This window comes from Castor canadensis, chromosome 2, assembly GCF_047511655.1.
Source record: "Castor canadensis chromosome 2, mCasCan1.hap1v2, whole genome shotgun sequence".
Lineage (NCBI taxonomy): Eukaryota > Metazoa > Chordata > Mammalia > Rodentia > Castoridae > Castor > Castor canadensis.
In genome coordinates, this window is record NC_133387.1 from 19,540,652 (window position 1) to 19,567,340 (window position 26,689).

At 41.9% G+C, this 26,689-nt stretch overlaps 1 protein-coding gene and 1 non-coding gene across 3 annotated transcripts in view; both read left to right on the forward strand.

The window, feature by feature from the left end:
- The window catches only part of LOC109698595 (solute carrier family 23 member 1-like), a 43,056-nt gene that overhangs the window by 10,627 nt on the left and 5,740 nt on the right, over positions 1-26,689 (forward strand). For both annotated transcript variants that reach the window (XM_074062459.1, XM_074062466.1), the window contains exons 4-8: positions 14,601-14,760; positions 18,780-18,961; positions 19,856-19,973; positions 20,932-21,088; positions 21,957-22,210. In XM_074062459.1, the coding sequence (XP_073918560.1) occupies positions 14,601-14,760; positions 18,780-18,961; positions 19,856-19,973; positions 20,932-21,088; positions 21,957-22,210 (871 nt within the window). The remainder of the gene's footprint in view (positions 1-14,600; positions 14,761-18,779; positions 18,962-19,855; positions 19,974-20,931; positions 21,089-21,956; positions 22,211-26,689) is intronic.
- LOC141420939 (U2 spliceosomal RNA) lies at positions 2,652-2,841 on the forward strand. The gene has a single exon (XR_012445662.1). It is a non-coding gene; the product is annotated as a U2 spliceosomal RNA (small nuclear RNA).

Consider the following 26,689-nt stretch of genomic DNA (forward strand, 5'->3'; position numbering starts at 1 on the left):
GGAATACCATACTGATATCCTTAGACTAACGTGGAAGTAGAATTAAATTCGAGTTTGGGACCACCCATGGAAATGGACTTCTGTCTTAGATCCTAGTAATAGTCTGGGATGGTCCTGGTTATGAAATCTAGCTTATGAATCAAAAGTTAAGGCAATTTGGTTATCTGCTAACAAGTATTTTTCTTCTTTTAAAAATTAACATATGTTAATTATACAGTTTCTATGCATACATACTTGATCAAATTTACCCCCTCTATTATTTTTTTATTCTCCCTCTCCTCTTTTTAAACAATTTTTAACAATTTCATTACTTTATTTTCATATTATATATGAAGTACTTTGATCATACTCACTCCCCTTCACCCTCTCATTTCACCTTCCCCCTTCCTGATAGCTCCCACACAAGCAGTCCCTCCATTTTACACTCATGTCATTCTTTTTTTTTTTTTTTTTTTTTGAGGTCTAGATTCCACATATGAGAGAGGGAACACATGATATTTGTCTTTCTGAGGTCTTGTTTATTTCACTTAACACGATGATTTCCAGTTCCATTCATTTTCCTGCAAGTGATATAATTTCATTCAATCTTCTTCCTCCTCTCCATCCTTCCCCTCTCCTCCCTCCTCCTTCTCTTGTTCTCTTCCTTTTCCTTCTCACCCTCCTCCGTCTCCTCCTCCTTCTTCTTTGTAGTAAAAATGACAGCAAAGTTTATTAAGAAAGGAATCACTTTCATTCTTCTTTATGGCTGAATAAACTCCACTGCATATAGCACATTTTCTTTATCCATTTGTCAGTTGATGGACACCTAGGCTGGTTCCATAGTTTGGCTATTGTGAAGAGTGCTGCTATAAGCCTGACTGCACAGGTATCTCTACTCCATGTAGATTTATATTCTTTCAGATATATGCCTAGGAGTGGTATATGCTAATGAGTATTTAATGACTTGCTTTTCTAGATGAGAAACACAAATGCTGATGTTGTAATAAGATTTCAGAAGACATTAACAATTTAAGCCAGCAATTTAAATAATGGCAAGGGAATACCAAAAGGCAAAAGTATTGGCTTTTGGTATAAAGATCCGACAAGGCCAGTCCAGGGTGGGTAGTTGCAATCCTTGTCCATCCATGATGCCTCCCTGGTATGACCTTAAAAGTCTCAGGTGTATCCCCTGATGATCTTCCTCACTTGGTGCTCAGTTCTGAAATCACCACTGATTTAAAAAATAAAGCATTAAGTTTAAAAGGCAATCACAAGAGGAAATAAACTATTACCTGTGTATAATTCCAGATTTTAAGTCCATCTCTGGAATTATTCATGGATTTGCCCCATAATTTCTAATTTTAGAGGGATTCCAGGTAATATCTCTCCCTTTTCATCATCCTCGGATTGTGTCAAATGTGTAGCAAACACTCCTGCTCTGAAATGGTTCAGAGGTCTCATGCTTACTTGCAAGTCCTTAGCCCTTTGATCCACCTTCTTCCCTTCTTTGTCCTAACTCTGCCTCTGTCCCTGGTTCTGCAGGAAGGCCATGACTGTCACCACTGGAGCTATGGCTGGAGCAGAGGTGGTACCAGAGTCAGGGGTAGAAGAGTGAGCTAGTGATTGGTCACATCAGAGGCAGAGAGGACAGGTGTGTCCCAAGAAGGGCAGATGGGTCTAAGCTGGGTAGTTATCTGCAGGGAAGATGTGCAGTAGGTTTTCCCACAATTCAGCCTGTCTTTACCTGCCTGAGGTAGCGAGCTCAGTAAAAAAATGAACCAAGTTCTGTGTGTCCAACAGTGAAGGAGTCAGGCCTCTTGTGGTGCCAAGAAAACTTGGCATTTCTCACTACAGAGTGGCCCTTCGAGTTCAAGAGTTACTCAGCCCTGTCCTGCATTCCTGCAGTGGCCTATTTCTACGAAAAGTCCCAGGACGTCGTCCTTTGCCCACTCACTGGCTTGGCTAAGGAGGGAGCATTAGGTGATGAAGCAGGTGGGGTTGGATTCTAGCTTCTGAAGCTCCAGATGCACATTCCCCAAATGGTGCCTTCTTCCCATTGCCCATGTGCTCCTCATCCCTACATTCTAACCACAAACCCCACAAGAGGCTTGCTTCCCTAGGGTCCTGGGCATTCCCATTTATTTTCTCTTGGAGACCTTGTGTTTCTGTGAGAAGGAACTGTTTGGTTTTTCCAAAGCCTTGAGAGTTGAATTAGGAAATGTAAATTAAATTAGATAAAGTGCCTGGCACATAACATTGATTTTGCACACCAAAATAAAAGCATAGTACTAGATAAATTATTTTGTTTTCTCTCTTCTTTTAAACTCTATACATATTTGGCAGTACAAGAGTTTGAACTCAGAAAAAAAAAAAGAGTTTGAACTCAGGACTTTGTGCTTGCTAGGCAAGTGCTCTACTTCTTGAGCCTGTACCCTCAACCCTTTTGGTTTGTTATTTAGGGTCTTGCATTATTTGCCCACAATCCTCCTATCTTCACTTCCTAAGTAGCAGAGATTACAGGTGTAATCACCACCGCTGTCTAAAATAAGTTAAAAAAAACTGCTTAATTGTGGTAAATGAAAATTTCCCCCCCCCCTTTTATATATGCAATGCATTATGAATGTCTTTCCAGGTCAATAGCACATTCCTGCACAGCCTTTAAAAAAACAGTTTTCACTTCTCAGCCTTTTGGCTAAGATCAAGTGCAGTATCTGTTCTCATCAGTTTAATATCTGATACGTCCTCTATCTAAGGACATTATATTAAATGAATTTTTGGAGCAGAGAGATGGAATAGGAGCTTGCTCTGTCCACTCCATGCATCAACCTGGTATTGTATACCTCTAGGAACAGTGGACCCCTCCTAAAAAAAAAAAAAAGCTGGTCACTTGGCATTCCTTTAGCAATTTCCTGCTTAAGTTGTTTCAAGTTCTCCATTAATTTTATGGTGACCAATCTCATGAGTGTGAGTGTTGTAAGCATTGGTTTATCTTAAAACAAGAAAAAGATTGAAGGTTATATCTAGGTGGTATCCATGATATATGAATGCTCTAGACTATTTATGTGCTTTTATAGGCTTATCTAACTACAGATCAAAACAAAAACACAAGGTTAATTATTTATGAGAGCATTTTATTTATTTGCCATTTACTTTAATTCAAAGTGCATGTGTTGTTTTATAACTGGGAAAAATAAGAACCATTTACAATGTGTTTTAGACATGCATAGTTGTGAGCTGCACCCTCTGAATCTATGCCTGGGGCAAAAGTCCAGTAACTGCTAGGTAGCGTCTTGGGAAGGGCTGGCTGCACTTTCTCAAGGCCCTCAACTGAGATAGTTTCTGAGATTCTGCCTCCTTATCTTTAGTTCCCACCCACTCCACTCCCACCCCTCCTGTTTCGCTGAGAGCCCATAGAAACAACAGGGTCAGGGGGAGCAGAACAGATGGGAGGATCAAAGCCTAATTCATTGCCAATGTATGTGTGTGGGGGAAAGGTACACTCAGGGTGGTAGGTAGTTTGATTATTTGAGACAAAGTCTCACTATGTGGACTAGGCTGGCCTTGAACTCACTATCCTCTTGCCTCAGCCTCCTGAAAGCTCGGATTACAGGTATGTGCCATCATGCCTGGCTGTGATAGGTTTATGGAAGAGAAACAAACTTCCTCTCCCTACTGGAAGTCTTCCTCTGCTTTTCTTCTAGGCACAGGTGAACACACTCTGCCTTCTTGGTTGATTATTTAGATGGTCTCTAAATAATACACTTCCATTGTAGGCGATACTAATTGATGGGCCAATGTGGACAATTCTGATTTCCTTTCTTGTCTTGACCCCTCACTCCCACCACACACAGGCACACTTCCCATCCTTCGACATTCCTGCCCTCCCAGCAGAAATCAGTCTTCAGCATGCACTACAATGTCTATGATGTTGTTTGGAGCTGCCTCACAAGGTCCTTTCTCTTTTTCTACCTAGGTTTTTGTTATCCCTGAAGTTAGTATCTTTTTGTTTTTAATATTCTTCATTTTCTGTGTACTGATTTCTAATTTCATTCTAAATGTTCTACTTACTGCCTAAATCTCTTCTTGAAAATTTCATTCACATCAGGTGGTCAATCAACTTCATCTTCTTGATCAACTATCTCCTGGAACTACAATATGAAATTATTGCCCTCTGTTCCTGGTGCTCAACTGCCTTTTTGAAATGCCCTTTACCCTCATGCTGACACTTTATCTCTGTTGTCTGTTGGATCTCTTGTTTTCATGCCTTGTTTTTGTTTTGTCTGTTTTTTTTTGAGAAACAAAAATGAAAACAAACAAAAACAAATAATCCAGTAGCTCCCTAAGAAGGAATGCATGGGAGATAAATTTTGTGACTTGATATGTGTGAAAATATTTTGGTCCTACTCGCATGCTTGGCTGAATATGGAATTTTAGGTTTGGAATCATTTCTTTCAGAATTTTAAAACATTACTACATTGCCTTCTACCTTCCTATATGATCTTAAGATCATACTACTCCTACCCCTGGAAGCTGGAAGGATCTGCTTTATTTATAAGAGCTCTTTTTGTTTCTGAATACAGTATTCCTTTTTTATTCATCCTGTTCTTGATTTATGAATGCCAAATTTTCTCTCAGGTCTCAATGGTAAAGAGTGATTTTTTTTGTTGTTCTTGAGACTGGAGTTTGAACTCAGGGCTTCACACCTACAAAGCAGGCACTCTACCACTTGATCCGCACTTCCAGTCCATTTTGCTCTGGTCATAAGGAGATATAGGGTTTCATGAACTATCTGCTCTGGCTGGCCTCAAACTTCAATCCTTCTGATCTCAGCCTCCTAAGTATCTAGGATTGCAGGCATGAGCCTTCTGCACCTTCCTGAGTGTGATTTTTTTTTTTGAATTGTTGTCTTCTTGCAGAAGAAGTTAATTTTATCTATCTCTTTATTGAGGTCTCTGTCATACATATTCCCTTGGTCATCTGGTGATCCTTGTGCATCTGCTCATATTTAGGACTGAGGTCCTAAAAGGTTGCCCAGAAGTTCTGAGCCTGAGAGTGGGTCTTGCTCTTTCTGGCTGTCATTATAGCATAATATGCTAGAATGCCCAGAACCCAATGGCAGAGGTCACAATTCACACTGTAGCCTTCATTGTAGGCACCATGATATAGCTGGGGAAGCCCAATTTTCAATATTTTTATGCTTTTCATCTCATACTGTTATGACAAGTGAACAAGGTCTGGCCGAAGAATTCTGGAAGGTAAGTGGGAACATTAACTAGAAGTTTTAGTGTTGGGTGGTCATATACAGAATGAATGGCCCGTGTTCAGTGTGGTATTCCCATGGCCAATGCTACCTGTTTTTTTGCACCCTGGAGACTCTGTATTTTGTGTTTGCTAGAGAATAAGTCTCCAGTCTTCTTCTAAGATGGGGAAAGGACTGTCATATAGATAGTGCTTAAAAAGCTGGGCATGGTGGCACACACTGTAATTCTAGCGCTCTGGTGGTGAAGACAGGTGGATGGTGAGTTTGAGATCAACCTGGGCTACAAAGCAAGATCTTATTTCAAAAAAGCTGAAAAAATACAGGAGGAACTTAAAACCTGTTTTGCTCCATGTTTACCCCTACTTTGAGAACCATTTCCTGAGACTGGGTTTTTTAGAATATTGTCATGCTTTCTCCGGGGTTGTTTAAACAGTGACTCTTCTCCATCTGCTTTTCAGCTGTCAAAATCTTGATGCAATTGTTTCCTGCTCTGTGCTCTTAATCTTCATGATTTAGGTTTCTAAAATATATTTAAGTGTCAGTCTAGTGGAGTTTCAAGAGGGAGCAAAATTACAGCCTGGCATTTTTATCCAGAAGTTAACGTTTTTCTTATTTTTATGAAGAATTCAATACCTATTAAGAATATTAACTTTGTCATTATATAATTACCATAAAAGTAAAAACATGCATTTTTAGTATATCTTTAATTTTGATTAAGATATTTGCTACACAAACGATTTTACATTTCTGTGGTAAAATTTATTACTTTCCCTGGAAGCCAGCTTCCTCAGCATCATTTGTTGCACAAGTCATCCATTCCTCATGGAGAATCATGACTTTATTCATCTCATCCTAAGTTCTCACCTGTCCTAGGAGTTCTGTTTCTGACCTGCCAGTTTTTCTATTAGTCTCTTTGTTACATGTTCAACTAGGACTGCACTTTTAAAGTGAATAACTTTGTAGCATACTTTTTCTGTTTTTCCTCATTGTTTTTTCCTTTAAAAATATTTCTAAATTATTCCATTTTTGTTTTTCCAAATAAATTTTCAAAACATGTTATTAAATAAAATATCTCATTGAGATTTTTCTTTTTTTACTAGCATGTATTAATCATATAAAATAATGGGTTTCATTATGACATTTTCATACATGTATATAATTTACTTTGATCATGTTCACATCCTCAACACCCCTCTTGTATCCCTCCTGTGGTCCCCGTCCTCTTCCTAATAGCCTCTTTTCTACCTTCCTATGCATTCTGCATACGACAGAAAATATGTAATATTTATCTTTCTGAGTCTGCCTTATTTCATTTAACATTATGATTTCCAGTTCCATCCCTTTTCTTGCAAATCACATGATTTCATTCTTCTTTATTGCTAAATAACTCTATTGTGTATATGCCACATTTTCTTTATCCATTCGTCCACTGATGGACACCTAAGCTGATTCCATAACTTGGCTTCCTGTGAATGGTGTTGTGATAAGGATGGGTGTGCAGGTGGCTCTAGTGTATTCCGACCTTGAATCTTCAGGAATGTACTCAGGAATGGTGCTCTCGTATGGTAGCTCTTTACTTAGTTTTTTGAGGAACACCCATATTGTTTTCCACAGCGGTTGTACTAATTTACATTCCCACCAATGTATCTGATAGCAATTGCATTACATATATAGATTAACTTAGTATAATTGGCATCTTTGTAGTACTGAATTTTTCTTTTAAGGAATATGGAATATATCTCGCTTATTCAAGTCATCATTTGTTTTCATTAGAATTTTGTAAAAATATATTATCCCATGTAATCTATGAGTGTGTTTTGTGACCATCTGCAATGGTTTTCACTTGCTTCTTATAGACTATTCCTTCTCTAAATCCTCAGAGTAGGGAAACATTTTCCTTCTAGTAAGATTTTGTAATAGGTCCGATTACTGGGTTTTCTGACCACTCATCATTTAACTGGGCTAGACCCATCTAGCCACAATGTGTGGGTCTAAGAGGGTGTCCCTCATCCCTTTTACCATCTGAACGCTAGGGTAATAGCAGCCACTTTTCTTCCTAGGTAAACTTTCAGCTAAGTGGACATAGTCCCTTAGCTTCTATTGTAGCTGCCAGGCCTGAGGCTAGCTGACCTCCTTTGTTCCAAATGGTCATTTCTCAGTCTATACTAAAGAGTCATTGAGTTAGTGACTCCTCTTTGGACCATGTGATTTTTGCAAAAGACCCTTCATTTCCTTCATCCTGGGAAGTTTCCAGCATTCTTCTTCTCTCTATACACTTAGACTTCTTATTAAGTGACTAAGAAATTTAGAATTCTGAAAGCCTCTGCAGGATCCCCTTTCCTTCTTATCTCAAAAGACAACACTGTCATCTCTGAAATAACACAGACTGGAGTAGACCCTACACCATCTGCATCAGCATCATTTGAAGAGCTTGTTAAAAACATACCTTCCTGGACCCTCCCCCAGGTCCACTGAGAGGTCAGGATACCTCAGGATTCTGGAAATTTCAACAGTCTCCACAGATGATTCTTATGCACATTATTGTTAGAGAATCAAGAGATGGAGGAAGGAGACTTCGGTGATGGCTCCTGTTTTTCATGGCAGTGTATAAAATGGACTTAGGAAAGCTAGTCAAAGAAGTTTCCTGTCAAGTTCTGGTTTGGAGGGTAAAGCATGTGACAGGTAATCAGGAATTTATTCCTCAATCATCCTTATCAATGATGCAGTTATACCTGAACTGGTTTTTGCTGCTGAAAAGTCTATGTTTTTGTGCATTCCGTGGGTGCTCTAATGAAATTTGGAAGAGGTATATCTGACAGGTTTAACCACTCTCCAAGTTACCATGAGAGTACCCATCTCCTTCATCACCCAGCCCTTCCCTTCCTATTAGACCTTGCTGACCACTTTGAAACACGTAGACCCACCCAGGGCAGGCTACAGGCTTCCCTTTGGGTCACCTCAGATCCATGGGGGCTTATTTGCATTTGATTTCCTTATACCTCATTCCTTAGAAATAGAGAAAAAACAAAGAGAAACATTGGTGACAAAGTTGTGAAGAGGAAAACCACAGGTTGACTACATGATTTGTTTGGGGAAAGGCAGGAATGCATCTTGAACATTGGAGCCCACCCTCTTTTCTCCCTGTGCCCAACCCCATGACCTTATCCACACCTCCTTCCCTTGTGAGAATAATGGGAAGGGTGATGTGTGTTTGATCACCGTGGTTTACAAAGCCCATAATTCTCATGGCACCACTTGAAGTGGGCATGATTAAGTCTCATTGTACAGAGGAGGAAACTCAAGCACAAACAGGTGAAGTGACTCATGTTTTCCACTGAAGCTTGTTTGCTAAGTGTCATGGTCTTCTCAGGCTACCATAGCAAATACCATGGATTAGGTGTCTTAAGCAACAGAATTGGGTTTTCCCATAGTTCTAGGGGCTGGGTGCCCTCCATCAGGGTGCCAGCATGGTTGGGCTCTGTCAAGGGCCCTTTTCTGGCTTGCAGATGGCCGTTTTCTTGCTGTGTGCTCACATACTGTAGAGAGCACTCCTCTCGCTTCCTCTCTTCGTAAGGGCACTAACTCCATCATGGGGCCTCATTCTCATGACTTCATTTAAACCTAATTAATTCTCAAAGGGCTCACCTCCAACTACCATATGAGTTTAGTGCTTTAACATATGAATTTTGTGGGAAGGTCACATTTCATCTCTGATACGACATGACACATGCTTTCACAGAGGTAAGCAGTTTTGGTGTCTTTGTAAAGGGAAGCAGTGCTCATAGATATTCCATTCTGTGAGCAACCTAGGTGGACTGTGTTCTAAGAGGAAGATTTTTTACAAATCAAGAAGTCCTGCATCTTCAGTAATTGGAAGACTTTGACTGCTGTTGGTTTTCTCCTGTAGGTATAATTTCCAGTCTCAATACTGTAGCACTCTGGGCTGAGTCCTGAAATCAGAGGTACTAGTAGCTTTTATCCTTATGCCTTATGATTGCCTGCTATGAGTGGGCACTGGGATTCATTCCTGATTGTTAGCTTCAAAGAGATGAGAGTCTCAGGCTAGGTGTGGTGGTGTGCACTTGTAACCCTAGCACCTGGGAGGTTGAGGCAGGAAGATTATAAGCTAAAGGCCAGGCTGGACTACATGGTAAGACCCAATTAGAGAGAGAGAGAGAGAGAGAGAGAGAGAGAGAGAGAGAGAGAGAGAGAGAGAGAGAGAGAGAGAGAGTTGAGAGATATGAGAGATACTCTCATATCTCAGAAAGGGAATCAGATGTATGAATAAGTAATTACACTGTAGTAAGTGTAATAATATTGTTGTGTTCTAAGTGATGTGATAGTAAGAGGGAGGGATAGTTGCCTTTGTTGTAGAGAACCAGCTAGAGGTTAGGGTAAGGAAGAGCCACTGAGGATAGAGGCATGCTTATATTTATTGAGCAATGGCTATATTTCTGGCATGATGGATACCATGGCAAGCAAAGTCAGACACAGTCCCTTCAACATCTCAGGTCAAACATCCCTTCCTTATCTCTATCATCCTAAACTAGGGCAGTTTCCTCTGCTACATGCTTGCAAACACCTTGTAATTTTCTTTCATAGCACTTAACCAGAGTTTGCACATTGCTTCTCCTTATTAGAAAGCCAGCTTGTGAGGCAGGGATTTGCCTGTCTTTGCTTAATCACCGTGCCTAAATGAGTAGTGAGTACATCCTGGACCGCAGTGGTAGGCTAAAATGCAAGATAGAAAGAGTGGGGCTTCTTGTTCAGTTGCCCTCAGCTCACCAAGTCCATAAGTCATTCCTCTCTTGCAAAGGGGTATAGGAGAGCTCAGGTGGGAGTGTCAAAACATGACTTCTCAATACTTTCAGAAGCCTAAATGTTGCCAATTTACAGGCCAAAATGGACTGTGAGGAGAGGAGAGAGACATCCCACATAATCATGAGCAAAAGTCCTTTAGTCAGTTTGTTTTCACTGCAAATCCTTTATTAGTTGTTATTACAACAGGCACTTGTTGCCGTTTGGACCCATGACTTAGATTTTGTGATTAGGACTCTGCCACTTCCTGGTTGAACCTGGGTGGGTGTTTCCCCAGTGTCAGATTCCTCATGCTGAAAATGTGGTACTGCTCTACCCACCCTGAGGGGTTCTTGAGACAGTGATATGAATGCCCAAACAGGTTTAAACTATATTAAACTTAGATGTTAATATTATTCCCAGGGACACATTTGTGTGGCCTTTGCCAGCTCCCCTCAACCAATCCTTTCAGACTTCCAAGATGCATTTTTGAGATTGCAGATATTGACCCTTTATTTCTTCTTGGAGAGCACACAAGTCATTATTGTAAAGAAAAATTATATTTTCTCTTCTGATTTGAGCATAAGGATGGGATGGGGAAGGGAGGAGGGAAGTAGACAGGGAGAGTCTGCTGTGTTTTCTACAGGGAGTTGTAAAAATGACAGTGGAGATTTGTATCCAGATCCTGTTCCATCAGCGCTCCATCTGGTCCTGTGATGGTTACATGAGGCTGAGTATAGTTGAGGTGCAGTGGGGGTAAAAGAAGGAACAAATGGAAAATAAAATTGGAGGGTCCAAGCATAGTATGGTAGCTCCTTGCTGTACTATAACATATGGTAGTCCTCTCAAATCCTATTTGGAGCAAGGTGAAGTATAAATAAGGAGCTAAAGTTAATACACAATTAGTCAGGAGACATGGGATATTGTTAAAGTGCATTTTCCAAATCAAATCTAACAAAACTGAAACAAAATAAGAATGAGGAAGAGAGACTCGAAGTAGGCCTTACAATAACACTAGAAATCTAGGTTTTAAAAATTATTAGTAGAGTCAATAAAAGCAACTCCATCCAATTAATGTATGCTCTGATACTACCCCAAGAGAGCATTGCATTAGGTGTTAACTCTTAATGTTAGCCCTTAAAGTAGATAGTTACTGCTGACTTTAAGAACTAGAACAGAAGAAATAACAATAATTAGGAGCAAAGCTAAAGCTGTGAAACTATGAAACGCTGAAAGGCTAGATGAATGCCCCAGACGAAGGGATTCAGCCTTAGACTAACCCAAGCACAAGAGTGAACATCAACACAGAGGAAACGAGGACAAATTCTCAGAGAACCTAACTGCAAGAGATGGGAATGCTAGACAACAGTAAGAAAGGTCCATGCTATAACATCTGTTATTTAGAGGGGACATGAAAGAAAGTACCCGGATATGAACTACTTTCTCAGAAAGTACCAATACCTTCCAGGGAATGATAGGATAATGAAAATCACTACATATAGAGCCACTTTTTGAGCTCTTATATGCCCCAGACATTGGGTTAACTATTTACACAAATTTAATCTTCACAGCTACTCTTGGGGAGAGAACTGCTATCTTTACATAATTGAAGAAGACACTGAGGCTTGTAGAAGTTAAATAATGCCCAGGTCACTCAAGTGACAAGCAGTAGAGCCAGATTTAAACTCAGCTTTGGTCCATTACTCTTAGTCAGTGTCTCAGAAGAATAAGAAACTTGGATGATGACTGAGGAGAGCTGAGCGCATGTCCTGTATTCTGCTACTGGTTGACTCTATGACGTGGGCCCCATATCCTTCATCTATAAAATAACAAGACCAGGCTACATAGGTCTCCACGTACTCTTCTAGGTCTAAAATGCCATGACATTTTCTAACCAACACTCTATAGTTTACAAGAGGCATTTAAGTCAGAAGGAACATGCAGAATAATAATGGATCATATTCAGGCAAATTTTAAAAATAGGGTTACTATCTTGATAGCAGATGAAATAACAAAAAACACTAAGATATAATCAAGGTCACCAGAGAAGGTAAGTGGTACATAGAACAAAGAAAATCTAGTAATAAAATCAAATGCACAAATTTCAAACATGTAACAGAAAAATGTATAAACGAAGAGCTACCAGAAATGCACAAAATATATAGGCCTATCAGATCTGTCTTCAAGCAAGTTGTAGTTAGACTCTGAAATACAGCAGATCAAGAGGTTATAAGAAAGAAATGGGAATCCCTAACAAAATGTGACGAGGAGTGAGCGAGAAATGAATGGAAAATGAAGTTGGAAGATCTGAGTATAGAATAATGAAGAAGGAATTTACTGACACATTTTGAGAACCTAAAGGTAGGACATATTACAATCAAGCAAACAAGTAGAAACAAATCCATCTTACTCTTTAACATAAAAGATATTTAGCAATTAGAAAAAGGCAGTCAGACCATTTATCATATTATTTCAACTATATGTAACAATCTTGAAAGAAATCACTGAGGGTGAGTTATTACAAATAGTGTGTGAGGACAAGAGCTATGTCCATACAAAGAAGTGATAACTAGAATAGCTGTCCCCTGCATCTGCAGGGATGTGTTCCAAGACCCCAGTGGATGCCTGAGGCTACAGATAATATAGAAATTTATGCATACTATGTTTTCTTCTGATATATGCATACCTATGACATAGTTTAATTTGTAAGTTAGGCACAGTAAGAGGTTAACAATAATAACCAGTAATAAAATAGAACCATTATAATAATATGTGGAAATAAAAGTTATATGAACTTGATCTCTCTCAAAAGAATCAAGACAAATATTAATATTTTTAACTGCAGTTGGCCGCAGGTAATTGAAACCAAGTGAAACTACAGATAAAGATACTTTATCTCACTCACCATCAATTTCTGTGGTTCCTGGCACTGAATAAGGGACACATAGTAGGACCTCATTAGCATTTGATGAATGAATCAGATGTGGCAGTACTACGTACTCTATGGTTACACAGGTTTACATGCTCACTTCAGTAGCTCAGAAGGAATTTTGCAATGATGTAAGCAGAGAACACTTTTCCCTTTTTTCCAGATACCTAGATTCATAATTAAAGATTAAAAAAATCATATACACACATTTATATGTACATATAACACCACCTCTGTGTTCCAACCCTGTGTGCACAGTGCACTCCGCTTTGTTTTGGAGTCTTAAGAGATTTGTGAATCTAGACCTGACTGGACATTGGGCTTGCCCACGGAGCTCCATGCCCACTAGCTTCTCTGGGATGAGGTCCAGAACTCTCTCTAATGTTCAAATAGCCCACAAGTCCACTTGAGCAGCAAAAAAATCTCACAAACCTTTTATCTTCCTTACATGAGAATTGCTTGTTCATTTTCAAGAATAATCCTTTATGCTGTTTGTATGGAGTTCTGATTCAAAACTACCCTTTTCATATTGTTTTTAAAAAGTTACCTGACACCCACGCATAGGAAATCAATGTGAATCAATGCCCTGTATAGCTATCCTTATCTCAACCAGAAAAAACCCTTGTTCCTTCCTATTATTGCTTATACTCTCTCTACAACAAAATTAGAAATAAGAGCAAAATAGTTTCTGCTTGGGTATTGAGGGGGTGGGGGGGAGAGGGAGGGGGCGGAGTGGGTGGTAAGGGAGGGGGTGGGGGCAGGGGGGGAGAAATGACCCAAGCCTTGTATGCACATATGAATAATAAAAGAAAAAAAATAAATAAAAAGTTACCTGAATGAATGCAGTATGCCACAGTGACAAATACGATCAAGGTGCTGGGGTCCCTAACCTACCTCCAAATCATAATGTCCACAGGAGACAGATGAGGTCGGTAGCCTGAACCTCTATTAAGCAAAGATGTTAGAGACTGACTCACAGCTTGGGTCACCTCCATGGGCAGATAGGCCAGGTAGGCACTGAGAGTTCTCACAGAGGCCAAAGGGACAAGCCCACCAGAACTGAGAAGCACACCTTTGAGACTGCCCTCAGATCTCTTCTATTGGTATGATATGAAGGAGCCTGAAGGCAGAGGTCAGGGATTGCCATGGTCTCTGAGGACACAGGAATCTGGCAACCCAGACTTTAGGTTGTGCAGCTCTCAATAGTACAGAGATAAATTGTTGGGAAACATAAGTTGTGAAGCTGTGTGTGAGAGCCATGCCGTGATCTGGAGTCTAGGGAGGGTTCTCTGATGCTGGGGTGCGGGAATGGTACCCACTAAGGATGTCGCAGAGCTCTGTGTTGCCTTCATGTTGTGTCCCAGCACCTGACTCCTCTTCCTGGCTTTGTGTCTCCAGCACTGGGGTTGAACCTAGGTGTCTCTCCCCTGCCCACCTCTGCTACCTGTCCAAAGTTTCATAGGGTTCACGACGAATCTGCTTTAGAGGTTGGCAGGAGCTCCCTGCAACTGGGAAGAGCAGGGCCATTTGTTGCCTTTATATGAGTTAGGACTTGAGTTCAAAAGGCCCCCTTGGGGCTGGTGATGGGCCAGGGTAGGAGGATCTTGGGAGTAACCACATTCTTCCCCTCTTTAGGCTGCCCATTCTTCAGGGAGGGACATTTGCTTTTTTGGCACCCTCTCTGGCTATGCTCTCTCTTCCGGCCTGGAAATGCCCAGAGTGGACACTAAATGCCACCCAGGTGAACATCAGCTCTCCTGAATTCACTGAGGAATGGCAGAAGAGGATGCGAGAGGTAACAGGGCCAGGAGGTGGGTGGGATAGATGGATGGAGGTGATAAAAACAGAGGCTTCTGAGTGGATTCATGTGTTCTATGTTCACTAACTGCCTGCCAGGAAGGATGCTGGGTGTTAAGATGCTGATGCAGATAAGATAGGCAAGGAGTTTGTCCTCAGAGAGCTAACATTCTCGAATGTATAGAACAGGCGTGATAGAACAGGATGGGAGGGAAAGAGAGAGAAACACCCCAACAGGAAAATGAAAGAGGGAAATTGCAGAGCATCGTAAGGGCAATGAAGAAAATAAAACAGGATGACTTGTGAGATGGGGATTGGGGGTATTGGAGTGGAAAGCATGGGGAGTGAAGAGGGTATTCTTATAAACCCTGTTGCATCCTTCACAAACAGTACAAGTGACAGAGACATTCATATTTTCTTTAAGACAGTTACTGTTTATTTTTGTGTTTGTGACATGGAGAGTTCCCTAATGCAGGAGTTAACAAACTATGATCCCTGGACCAAGTCCTATCTATGGCCTGTTCTCTTACTGCCCATGAACTAAGAATTATTTTTATATTTTTCAAAGGTTGTTTTTTAGAAAAGGAATGTGTGTCAGAAACCACACATGGCACAAAATGTAAAATATTTGCTTGCTGGTTTTTTACAGAGAAAGTTTACCAGGTAGGGTAGGGCTCCTCTTGCCCAGATCTAAGGCAGTCTGTCATCTACATGTTTTCCCCACATTACCCCAAAAAGTCCAATGCAATGAGCCACAAACCCAGTTTTATCTGTGGTATTTTAGCTCCCTCTGTTGACCAAATATTTTTCACGAGTGGTATAAATGAGAGAAAGTTCTTTCAAGTCTCAACCTCGTTTTCTTAACTGACTGATTGGTTGGTTTAAATCACTGAGTCAGCATCATTGGGAGGAAATGTGGATTGCCCATGTCTCAGTGAAATATATTTTCCCACACATCGCAAATCTGTAAACAACCAATGTCAGCAGACCAACTGCATATTGCAGTCTAGCCACAGATGGAAGTATAATGAATATCAGGATTGCTGTGACTTCCTGACGTTCCAGAAGTGAGGGACAGGGAAAAGTGAACAAGGATTATGCTTTGAAAAAAACAGTGGCTGCAGAAAAAAAGTAGGAAACTGTGGGAAGAAATAGCAAGAAACACATTAGACCAATTTAAAGCTCACCTTCCAGTAGCATGGTATTTTGAGCTGCACAGACCCCACTCATGTTATCAACATGTAAAAATGATGGACGAACTATATTTTCAAATGCATGCTTGAGCTGAAAGCCAACTTGTAATGCTGCTTTCTAGAAGCACAGGTAGAAATTGTAAATCACAATGATGGTCACGATGAAGCATTACAGCAGATTTAGGACCAAGTTTAGAAGCTTGGGTTTTAATGATAGACCGGGATCCTGAAAGAGCATCCCCTTCAGTGAGTGGCGCTCCATGATAATTCCACTCACCCTCCAGCGCAGGGAATTAGTTCGGAATCCTTTTCGTTCTGCTCAGGGGTCCGTGGGAAGTGGAACACAGATCTGCATGAGAAACAAAAACTCCCACTGCGACACAGGTGGTGCAGTGGAAAATATCTCAAGCTCACAAGTTAAAACTGGTCCTGACCATGAAATACCCATGGTTCTCAGCAGAAAAAAATGTAAAATCACTCTGGAGGGTATTTCCACATTCTAGGGTACACAAGACTCCCACAGGAATTTCTCTGTAGATGAGCTCACAGATGTAAATTTCATTTCACACAAGGAAATAATGAGATGTAAGAATAGCAGAAACAAGAGATAATCAATTTGAAAGAGGCTATAAGTCAATATGCTTCAATTAATTTAAAAATCAAAAAGCAATAGAAACTACAACACAAAAGAAGATAAAATGAAAGGGGAACAGAAAAATTTAATAGAACCAAATAGAATTTTAGCAATAAAAATATAGCCATTGCAATTTAAAAATGCACGTAATGGTTACATAGCATTCATTCACAGATAGCAAAGGTTGACTTTAAAGACCATCTACGGAAATAATCCAGAATGGAGCATAGAGGGATAAGAAGATGGGAAGTGTGAACCAGAGGATAAGAAATGGTGAAAACAGAAAGAAAAGTCCACCTTGGGTCTAATTGGAATTCCTAGAGGCGATGCTAGAGAAAATGGAAAAAGGGCTGTGTTAGAAGAGATACGATTGCTGATAATTTAGAACATAGGAAAAATGTGAACTCTCAGGTTGAACAAAAGTACACAAAGTCCAAAGTAGAATAAATCCACAACTAGACACAATATAACGAAACTGTCATATCTAATACAAAGAGAAAAATCTTTAAAGCAATGAGAAATACAAAAACATCAGAAGGCTGGAAGACAATGAAATACTTTCAAAACACTAAGAGGAAAACATTGTCATTCTAGAATTCTGTCCCCAACTGTAGAAGTCCATGTCATACAAGATTAATGGCAAAATAAAGACATTTTAAGTTAAATAAAGACAAAAGAGAGTTTGTTAGTCACAGACCTTAAATTGAAATAGCTACTAAAAGATATTCTTAAGCAGGGTGCAGTGGCACATGTCTATAATCTCAGCACTCAGGAGACTGAGGCAGGAGGACTGGATTGCAAGTTTGAGGCTAGCCTGAGCTATGTAGTGAGACCCTTCAGAGAGAGAGAGGGAGGGAGAGAGAGAGAGAGAGAGAGAGAGAGAGAGAGAGAAAGAGAGAGAGAAAAGAAGAAGAAGAAGAAGAAGAAGAAGAGGAAGAGGAGGAGGAGGAGGAGGAGGAGGAGGAGGAGGAGGAAGAGGAGGAAGAAGAGGAAGAAGAGGAAGAGGAAGAAGGAGGAGGAGGAAGATGAGGAGGAGGAAGAAAAGGAGGAAGAGGAAGACAGGGAGGGACTTCCTTTTCTCATAAGGCACTATTTCTATCATGGGGCCTCATCCTCCTGACCTCATCTAAACCTAATTACTTTCCAGACCCCCATTTTCAAATACCGTCACAATGGGGGCTAGGACTTTTATATATAAATTTGGAAGGGGACAATTCAGTACACAGTAATAAGTATACCTACGTAAATACTTCCTATAGGAAAATATAACAAAAGGCATACTAAGAATCAAAGGCAGTGGAAAAATAAGCAAATATTTGACAATAACAGCAATGGAAACAGAGAATATGGTGATGGGAGTTAATATTTTTTAGTGATTGTACTAGTTGGGTGGAGAGTGGAAAATTTATTTAACTGTAGGCTTTGTTCGGTGAGATATTCACATTAAAAAGTTAACAGTAACTTCTAAAAGAATAAAAAGAGAAGGTGGACTATTCCAAACTGTTAAGTAAAAAAGGAGAAGTAAACTCATTTAGTCTAATAGATCAGAGTTTGGTCCAGGAGCCAAATCTGGCCCATTGCCTATTTTTGAGTAGCCTGTGAGCTAAGAATAGTTTTACATTTTAAATGGTAATTTAAAAAGAAAAATAATATATCCTGACATGTCAAAATTATATGAAATTCAAATTTCAATGTCTATAAATGAAGCATTATTGGAACACAGCTATGCTCATTTGTTTGCATCTTGTCTGGAAAAGTTGCAACAGAGCCCGTATGGCCACCAAACCTAAAATATTCACTAACTGGATCCTTACAGAAAAAGTTTGCTGACTCCTGCAACAGGAAACAGGAGAACAGAAAAATATAGCAGCAAGACATTCAACATACCACTGAATGAAGCTAGTGTTTTGAGTCATTGTCAGTATCATGGCTATGATTAATCAGTCATTTTGAAGCTCATTTCCTGAAAAGCTTCATGTTAAATGAAAACGTCCAACGGGCAGTTGGAAACACATTGGAGAGAAGAATGAGATGGGAGCTTCCCATCCCTCTGTTCCTTTGGGTGTCAGCTTTGGCTCTGCACTGCTTTGGAATGCATCATGTAGGGGTGACCAGCTTGGGCAGTGGGCTGTCGAAGCTGGGCCTGTCAGGGTGGCCTGGGCTGGGCTGAAGCTCACTCTTTCCCTTCAGTTGCAGGGTGCTATTATGGTCGCTTCCTGTGTCCAGATGCTAGTGGGCTTCTCAGGCCTCATTGGCTTCCTCATGCGCTTCATTGGCCCCTTGACCATTGCTCCGACCATTTCCCTGGTGGCCCTGCCTCTCTTTGATTCTGTGGGCAATGAGGCCGGGACCCACTGGGGGATTTCCATCATGTAAGTACTCTTTGGGGACAGTGGCCAGCTGAGTCCTCTTTAGTTGATGATCTGGTAAGAATAATAAGAGTCTGGGATATTGCAAACTCTTGTAGTTTATAAATACTTTACTTTCACGAACATTATCATACTTTAAAAGGCACTGAAGCTGCTATTTATGATTCGTTATTACTGCTAATTATTGTGACCTTATTAATACTCAGATAATGAGTTGATCACAAGCAGTGTATAAGCATAATAGTGTGTACAAAACATCCATCCTACAGGTCCCCTGCCAACTACGGTTTCATTAAGTTGGGAAGCGTTCATTAAGAACGGTCCCAGCTGTCAAGCATATTACAGTCTCAGAGACACGACTGGGACCCAGAACTGAGATACCAGGAGACAGCTGTAGGGTGCTGTTGGTGTTTTGGGGTTGGAGTAGGGTGATGATGGCCAGCTGGGAAGGTCAGCGAGGCATCACAGAAAACGAGGCCTTAAGCATTCTCACTGAGATTTGAAGGGACTTGGGGGGACTCTCATTCACTCTGTTCTTTGTGGAGCAGAGGTGTGAAGATCATCAGATCTGCAGAATGGCCTGGGAGATAAGATGGCCTCACTTGGGCCTCATTGATTCTAACTGCGTAATCTGTCTGGCTGCCGGCAGCTTATTTCTCTCTGACCCCTGGAAACAAAGGCATCCTACCTCACTATTTTTCTTCGGCCCCAGAAGCTTCCAACAGGGAGCAGCCTCTCTTCAGGGATGGCAGGACCTGCCTATACTGCAGACAGGGAACCTTGGTCCCACAGACACATGGTGGCTCAGCTTCTTGGTCCATCTGCAAAGGCTGGCGTGCTTCCCTCCTGGGATGAGTTCAGTGGCCAGGTTGGGTGTGTTCCTTGTTTCTGTTTCAGGACCATCTTCTTCATCGTGGTGTTTTCTCAGTTCCTGAAAAACATCCCGCTGCCTGTGCCAGCTTACGGAGGAAAGAAGTGTCACATTTCTAAGTTCTACCTGTTTCAGGTCTTCCCTGTAAGAAGCACCCCTTACCCTCTTCTACTCTTAGTCAACTCACCTGGAGAGTGCAGAGCAGCCAATCTATGCCCTGGTGGCCTCAAATTGAATGATCCTCAATCTACTGTGGCCTCTTTACAGAGGTGTGTGGGGTGCACCCCCCTAACGGTTGATGGCGTGCCATCTCGGGAGCCGTTGGTCATTGTTCTGGGCGCTGGTGTGGGACAGCCTTCTCATGGTCCCTGCTGTCCTCATAGCTGGGACAGACAGCCAGGTTCATCTCTAATAACATGAAACCAAGGGCCAACTTGCTTAGATCAGGGTCTTCCTCAGTGGCTCCTGGGTGACTCAAATGCTTATAATGATGGTGGTGCCTGAGTGGTCCCTGTTGAATTCACTCCCTGTCAACCACATAGATATGCCTTCAGGTTTAATTTAAATGCAAACTGTATTTCTCATGTAAAAAGTTACTTCCACATAATGATTCTATGATCTCTCAAAAACCCCACAAGGCAGTGATTGGAGTATATTGGAGAATGTGCTAAAAATACAAAGTTCTGGGGTTCCCACCACCAGAACTGAGGACCTCACTTAAAGAAATCCTATTTCAGGGTCTGCAGAGCAGTGATTATAGTTCTGTGGTTCAGATGAAGAAACTGAGGCTTAGAGACTTTGCGCCAAGTTCATGTGGTCAGAAAATGGTGGAAAGAGAGCCAGATTGTAATCCCTTTGTTCCAGGTTATACCCAGTGCACTAGACATGTCGGCCCCAAGTTTGCCCAAGGTCTCCTCCCATGGTTCATTTTGTACTTCTATTTCCAGCCTATTTGCCAATTTATCCATGGGCACAGCAGGCTCTTGTTGTCACTAGCAGGGTCAGTAACCCAATCCCTCATCTCAAAGCACTTCCCAAACCCTCTCCTCAGGGAGAAAGGGAGCTGGGGCAGGCAGAGCTTGAAGAGTGGTTCCCTCCACAGGTGATGCTGGCCCTCTGCATCTCTTGGCTCATCTGCTTCCTGCTCACTATCAACAATGTCCTCCCCTCAGCCCCCACTGCATATGGGTACCAGGCCCGCACGGATGCCAAAGGCAATGTCCTGAGTCAGGCCCCATGGTTTCGCTTCCCTTATCCAGGTGAGGAGAAGATGGGAGCCCCTTCTTGCTTGGGACACATGCTTCCTGGGACTGTCCGTGGGGCTCAGGGTACTGGGTAGAGAATTGAATAAGGGCTAGGGGAGGAATTGATGGGGAGGGATGGGCCCCAGGGGATCCACATATGACTCCTAAGAGAAGAAGTAGACTCTAGTGGTGGAGTGGCTCAAGCAGTAAGAGTGCTTGCCTAGCAAGCATGAGGTCCTGAGTTCAAACCCCGGTACCACCAAAAAAAAAAAAAAAAAAGAAGAAGAAGAAATAGAGCCTAGGTTGTTCTAAGAATTCCTTGGGAGGCTCATACTCTCAGATCCACCTCAGAGCTGGGCTATATTCTTAGTCCTCCTCCTTCTTGCCCAGAACCCATAGGCCTGGGAGTCTGTGGAGGTGAAAGAAGCCATGACTTCCAACCGGACTTTTGTGTCTCCTGGTGGATTCAGTGGATCTCACTCAAGGGAGGCCTGGGGATGAATTTGATATTTTTGGGGAGACCAGGGCATCCCTTAGGCTACTTCTGGTCTCTTTTCCCTGTGGTTCATGGAGAAACATAACCAGGGTCCAACAAGGACCACCTGGCCTCATGGACTATGGACCTGAGGCCTCCCTTCCAAAAGGGAGTCTTAGCTTCCAATAGTTTCAAAGAAGATGCCCAATTTCTGGGTTTCTCTGCAAAGCAACTTCAAGTTCTGGCCATCTGATCCATCTTCAGGGAGCAATGGCAGTGCAGGAACCCCAGCCAAAGCCTCTGGACAGTTGTGAGGGACTGTGCCCAGTCTTTAAAGTCTTTCAGAGAAATAACTTGGGGTTCAGGAGCCTCTTCTGACTGGACATTCTCTCCATATCGTATTTTCAGGACAGTGGGGCCTCCCCACCTTCAGTCTGGCTGGGGTCTTTGGGATCATCGCTGGAGTGATCTCTTCAATGGTGGAGTCGGTGGGCGATTATTATGCCTGTGCCCGTCTGATAGGGGCCCCACCCCCTCCAAAGCACGCCATCAACCGTGGTATTGGCATTGAGGGCCTCGGCTGCCTCCTGGCAGGGGCCTTGGGGACAGGAAATGGCACCACTTCCTTCAGCGAGAACATCGGGGCATTGGGCATCACCAAGGTAAGGCTGCTGACAGTGGCTTCTGGGGACAAGCCAGGAGCCTGAATCTGCCACCCTACAAGTTAGTTTCCTGTTGTTGCTGTAACAAATCATCATAAAGTTACAGCTTCAAGCAATCCACATGTATTATTTTATTAACCCAGAGGTCAGGAATCAAACCTGGATCTCATAGAGATAAAATGGTGGTTTTGGCAGGGCTGTATTCATCTCTGAAGGCTTTGGTGTAGGGTTGGGGAGTGGGGAAGACACCCATGGCCTGGTCTTTTCTGTAATCAAAAAACTGCCATGTCCTTGGGCTCTGTCTCCTTCCTCCATCTTCCTCTGCCACAGCTGGGAAGGTTCTCTACTTAGAAGGCCCATGGATAATTCAGAAGCCTGTCCCCATTTCTAGGTACTTATTCACGCTTGCAAAGTTCCTGTTGCCATGCATGGCAACATATTTTCAGGTTTGGTCGTTAGGACATGGGTACCTTTTCAAGAGCCATGGTTCTGCTTTTTACTCTTGACCTTCTCTGATCGTGGTGATTTTACAAATAACTCTATCTTGGCACTGGCAGGCATTGGTGGCTTTCTGAGCACTGAAGAAATTCCTTACTTTCTGAGGTTTAGGTGGGAGTCCATCACCTCTAGTCCAGCTTGGAATAGTTAACTGCACCCTGGCTAGCCCCACCTGATAAACCCAGGAACCCTCATGCTCAGTGGTCTCTGAAACCCACACACGCCAGCCCTAACTTCTGCATTCTTGGTCATTGTGAGTTCATCTCATCACAACTGCTTGCTGTCTAGAAATTTACCTGCGGCTTCTATTTCCTTTCCTTTTTGGTGGTATTGAGGTTAGAACTCAGGGCCTCATGCTTGACAGGCAGGCATTCTACTACTTGAATCACTTCTTCAGCCCTTTTTTTATGTTGGATATTTTCGAGATAGGGTCTCGAACAATTTGCTCAGGTTGGCTTCGAACCTCAATCCTCTTGATCTCTGCCTCCTGAGTAGCTAGGGTTACAGGTGTGAGCCATCATTACTCCTTCCCTGTCCTCTTTGTTTCCTTCCCAGGGCCATAGCCTGATCATTCATTTCCTGGCAGTAGTGCCTCATCCTCCTTCTTTCCAGGGTCTTGTCCACCTAGCACATGGCTGTTCAACGATCTTTCTAGAACTCAATTACAACAGGATTAATCGCTGTTTAAAATCTTTTCACAGCTTTCCATTTTCCACAATAAATTTCCAAAGGATTAGCAAGAATTCTTCAGGATGGTGCTTTCTAAAGTGACTTAGAAAAAGTCAGTATTTGTCTTTGCTATGGTTCCCAGCACAAGTCCTGTGAGTTTTGGAAAAATACACTCTCCCCCAACCATCCCAACCTGCTTGGACTTACTGCTCCTTCTGTGGCTCTGATGAGCAGCCTGGTGGCAGTGCACCTTTCTAGCAGTGATCTGTCTCGCTCTGTACCCCGTGTGACTTCTACCACAGCTGGAGCTAACATCCATGAGCAAAGTCCTAATTCAGCACCCTATAGCAAGTCCTGTAGTTCATGACCCTGCGGGACTTTTTGATACTTGCCCAAGGTTTCAAAGATTTTTACAGGTGAGGGGAACATTTTTCCCCAGGAGGGCTACCAACCTACACAGAAGTATAGCAGAGGACCACATAATTACAAAAGGGGTCAAATTTTATGCAGAACAGAAAATTATATTCAATAGTCAAAACAAAGTTTTCAAATTGAAGCCCTTTTGAAGAGAGGGAACAGGTTGGGAATAAAGGCACACAGACACAAAGCAGGCTACAGATCAAATAAGTAGGAGGTTAGATTAACCCTGAAAGAGGCACAGGTTCAAAGGCCACTTGCTTTTATGGACTCCTACTTCCCCTTGTGGCCTTTTAGGGTATTGCTTTGTGTTGGATCTTGAAATCTTCCTGAAGGCCAGAGATCTCCCGTCACTTTTCTAGGATGTCATGGCTGCCAGCCTGAATGTCAATCCCAAGACCCAAAGAGGCCCAAGGCTACATGATACGCTTGTGTCGTGATAGGTTTTGGGAATGACCGCCATCCTATCAGGCCATCAGCATATCTGAAGGGCCTTGGTTGAATCTGACAAATTGATCTGTTGTGTTTGTTGTCATGCCTTTGTTCCCATAGATAATTGTCAAGGTTGCAAAAAGAACAAAACAAAAGTGTCCTTTTTCTGTGATAAGAATTTCTAATTAGGGCAGTTAAATAAATAAGCTTTTGGACTGGAAGGAGAAATAAGTAAATGTATAATCTGATAATTTGTTGCTGCATTAGTAGACTTTAACACTGGAGTATCTTTTTTAAAAGATTTTTTTCATGGCACTGGGATTTGAACTCAGGGCCTCACACTTGAGATGCAGGCACTCATCACTTGAGTCACACCTCCAGCCCTTAAAAAGATTATAATTGTGGTAAAAAGCACAAAACATAAAATTTACCATCATAACTACATTAAGTGTGCAGCTCAGTAGTGTTTAGTGTATTCACATTGTTGTACGAAAGATCTCCAGAACGTTCTCATCTTGCAAAACTAAAACTACATTAGAGTATCTTTTAAGGGCTGGGTATAGACACAAAGGGTTGAGAAACAGATTAAAAAACTATCTAAATACATTCACCGACCATCGACTCATGATGGGATATTAAACACATTTGCATCACAGTTCTAACTCTAAATCAGAAATCATTTTTAAGACTTAATTTTTTAGAGAAGTTTCAGGTTCACAGAAAAGTTAAGTGAAAGGTAAATTTCTGCCACACAAAAGCTGAGTGTGGCGGTACATGCTTTTAATTCCAGCTACTCAGGAGGTAGAGGTAGGAGGATCACACTCTGAGTCCAGCCTGAGCAAAAGTGTAAGACCCTATCTGAAAAATAAACTAAAACAAAAAGTGCTGAGGGGTATGGGTTAAGTGGTAGAATGCTGATCTAGCAAACATGAGACCCTGAATTCAAATCCCAGTACCACATATGCAAAACCATTCTGCCACACAGTCAGTCACCTCCTCACCTCCATTATCAACAGCCCCCAACACAGAAGTACATTTATTACACCTGATGAACTCACACTGTCACATCATCATCACCCACAGTCCATAGTCTACATTTGGGTTCCCTTTGAGGTTATATATTCTGCAGATTAAGACAAGTGTATAAGGACATGTGTCTGCCATTGCAGTGTCATGCAGTGTAGTCATCATGCTAAAAGCTCAGAGGTCACTTTTGCCTCACTGATAGAAGTTATTGTCCACACCCTGGCTTTGAGCCTTGACTGGCACAACAACCAATAGTGACAGGTGTGGCAGCTGCGTGTGTGTGGCACTGGGCCCATTGATGGAGTGGATGGGGATGGGGTAGGTGGTTCTTTTAAATCTTTCTAGAAAACTTCATAGAAAGTTCATTTAATTTCAAGATCTAACAACTACATAAGGAGGTGGTTAAAACATATTCCTTAGCACTTCAAAACTACTAGTTATCCAAAAAACCCTATGCAAATCAGGAAATGGCATAAGTAGTGACTCCAGCTGGATCATGCATTTTTTTTAGTCACTTCTGAAACTATAGGCTGTAAGCATCAGTTGGTCCTGTATGGAAATGAAGTAAGAGAATCATTTTTAAGATTCTCAACAGGACTGGTAATGCTGTGTGATACCGGAGAAGGGGCCTCATCTCAGCTTTGTGTGCTAAGGGTTTATAATGCTCCAAAGGATTAGTTGTTGAGAAAAATCTATCACTGTCCTAATGGAGAAAATTTGTTGATCAATAATAATAAATGACTTCTATGGAAGGAGCTTTGAAAAATGTAAGTCATGGGCTGGAGGTGTGGCTCAAGAGGTAGAGTGCCTCTTTTGCAAATGTGAAGCCCTGAGTTCAAACCCCAGTCCCACTAAAAAAAAAAAAAAAGGTAAATCACATCACATCCTGTCACCACTTTGGTTAAAAACCTTCTACTGAAGGTTTCTTTTGTCTTGGATTTTTAAATTTTTTACTGTGATAGAATCTATATTTATTGGAGGTGTAGAGTGCTTGCTTAGCAAGTACAGTATAGGGTTCTGAATTCAAATTTATCTTCTTAACCATTTCTAAATGTATAACTCCCTCCCTCCTCCCTCCCTCCCTCCCTCCCTCCCTCCCTCCCTCCCTCCCTCCCTTCCCTCCCTTCCTCCCTTCCTTACTCCTCCCTCCCTCCCTTCCTCCTCCCTCCCTCCCTCCCTCCCTCCCTCCCTTCCTTCCTTCCTTCCTTCCTTCCTTCCTCCCTCCCTCCTTCCCTCCTTCCTTCCTTCCTTCCTTCCTTCCTTCCTTCCTGTGGAACCTAGGCTGGCTTTGAACTTGCAGTCCTCCTATCTTGCCTCCCGAGTGCTGGTATTACAAGCATATGCCACTATGCTCAGCTGTGGTGTGTGGTATTCCACACATTCACACTGTCATGTAACCGTCAGACCATCTATCCCTCGAACTCTGCTCATCTTGCA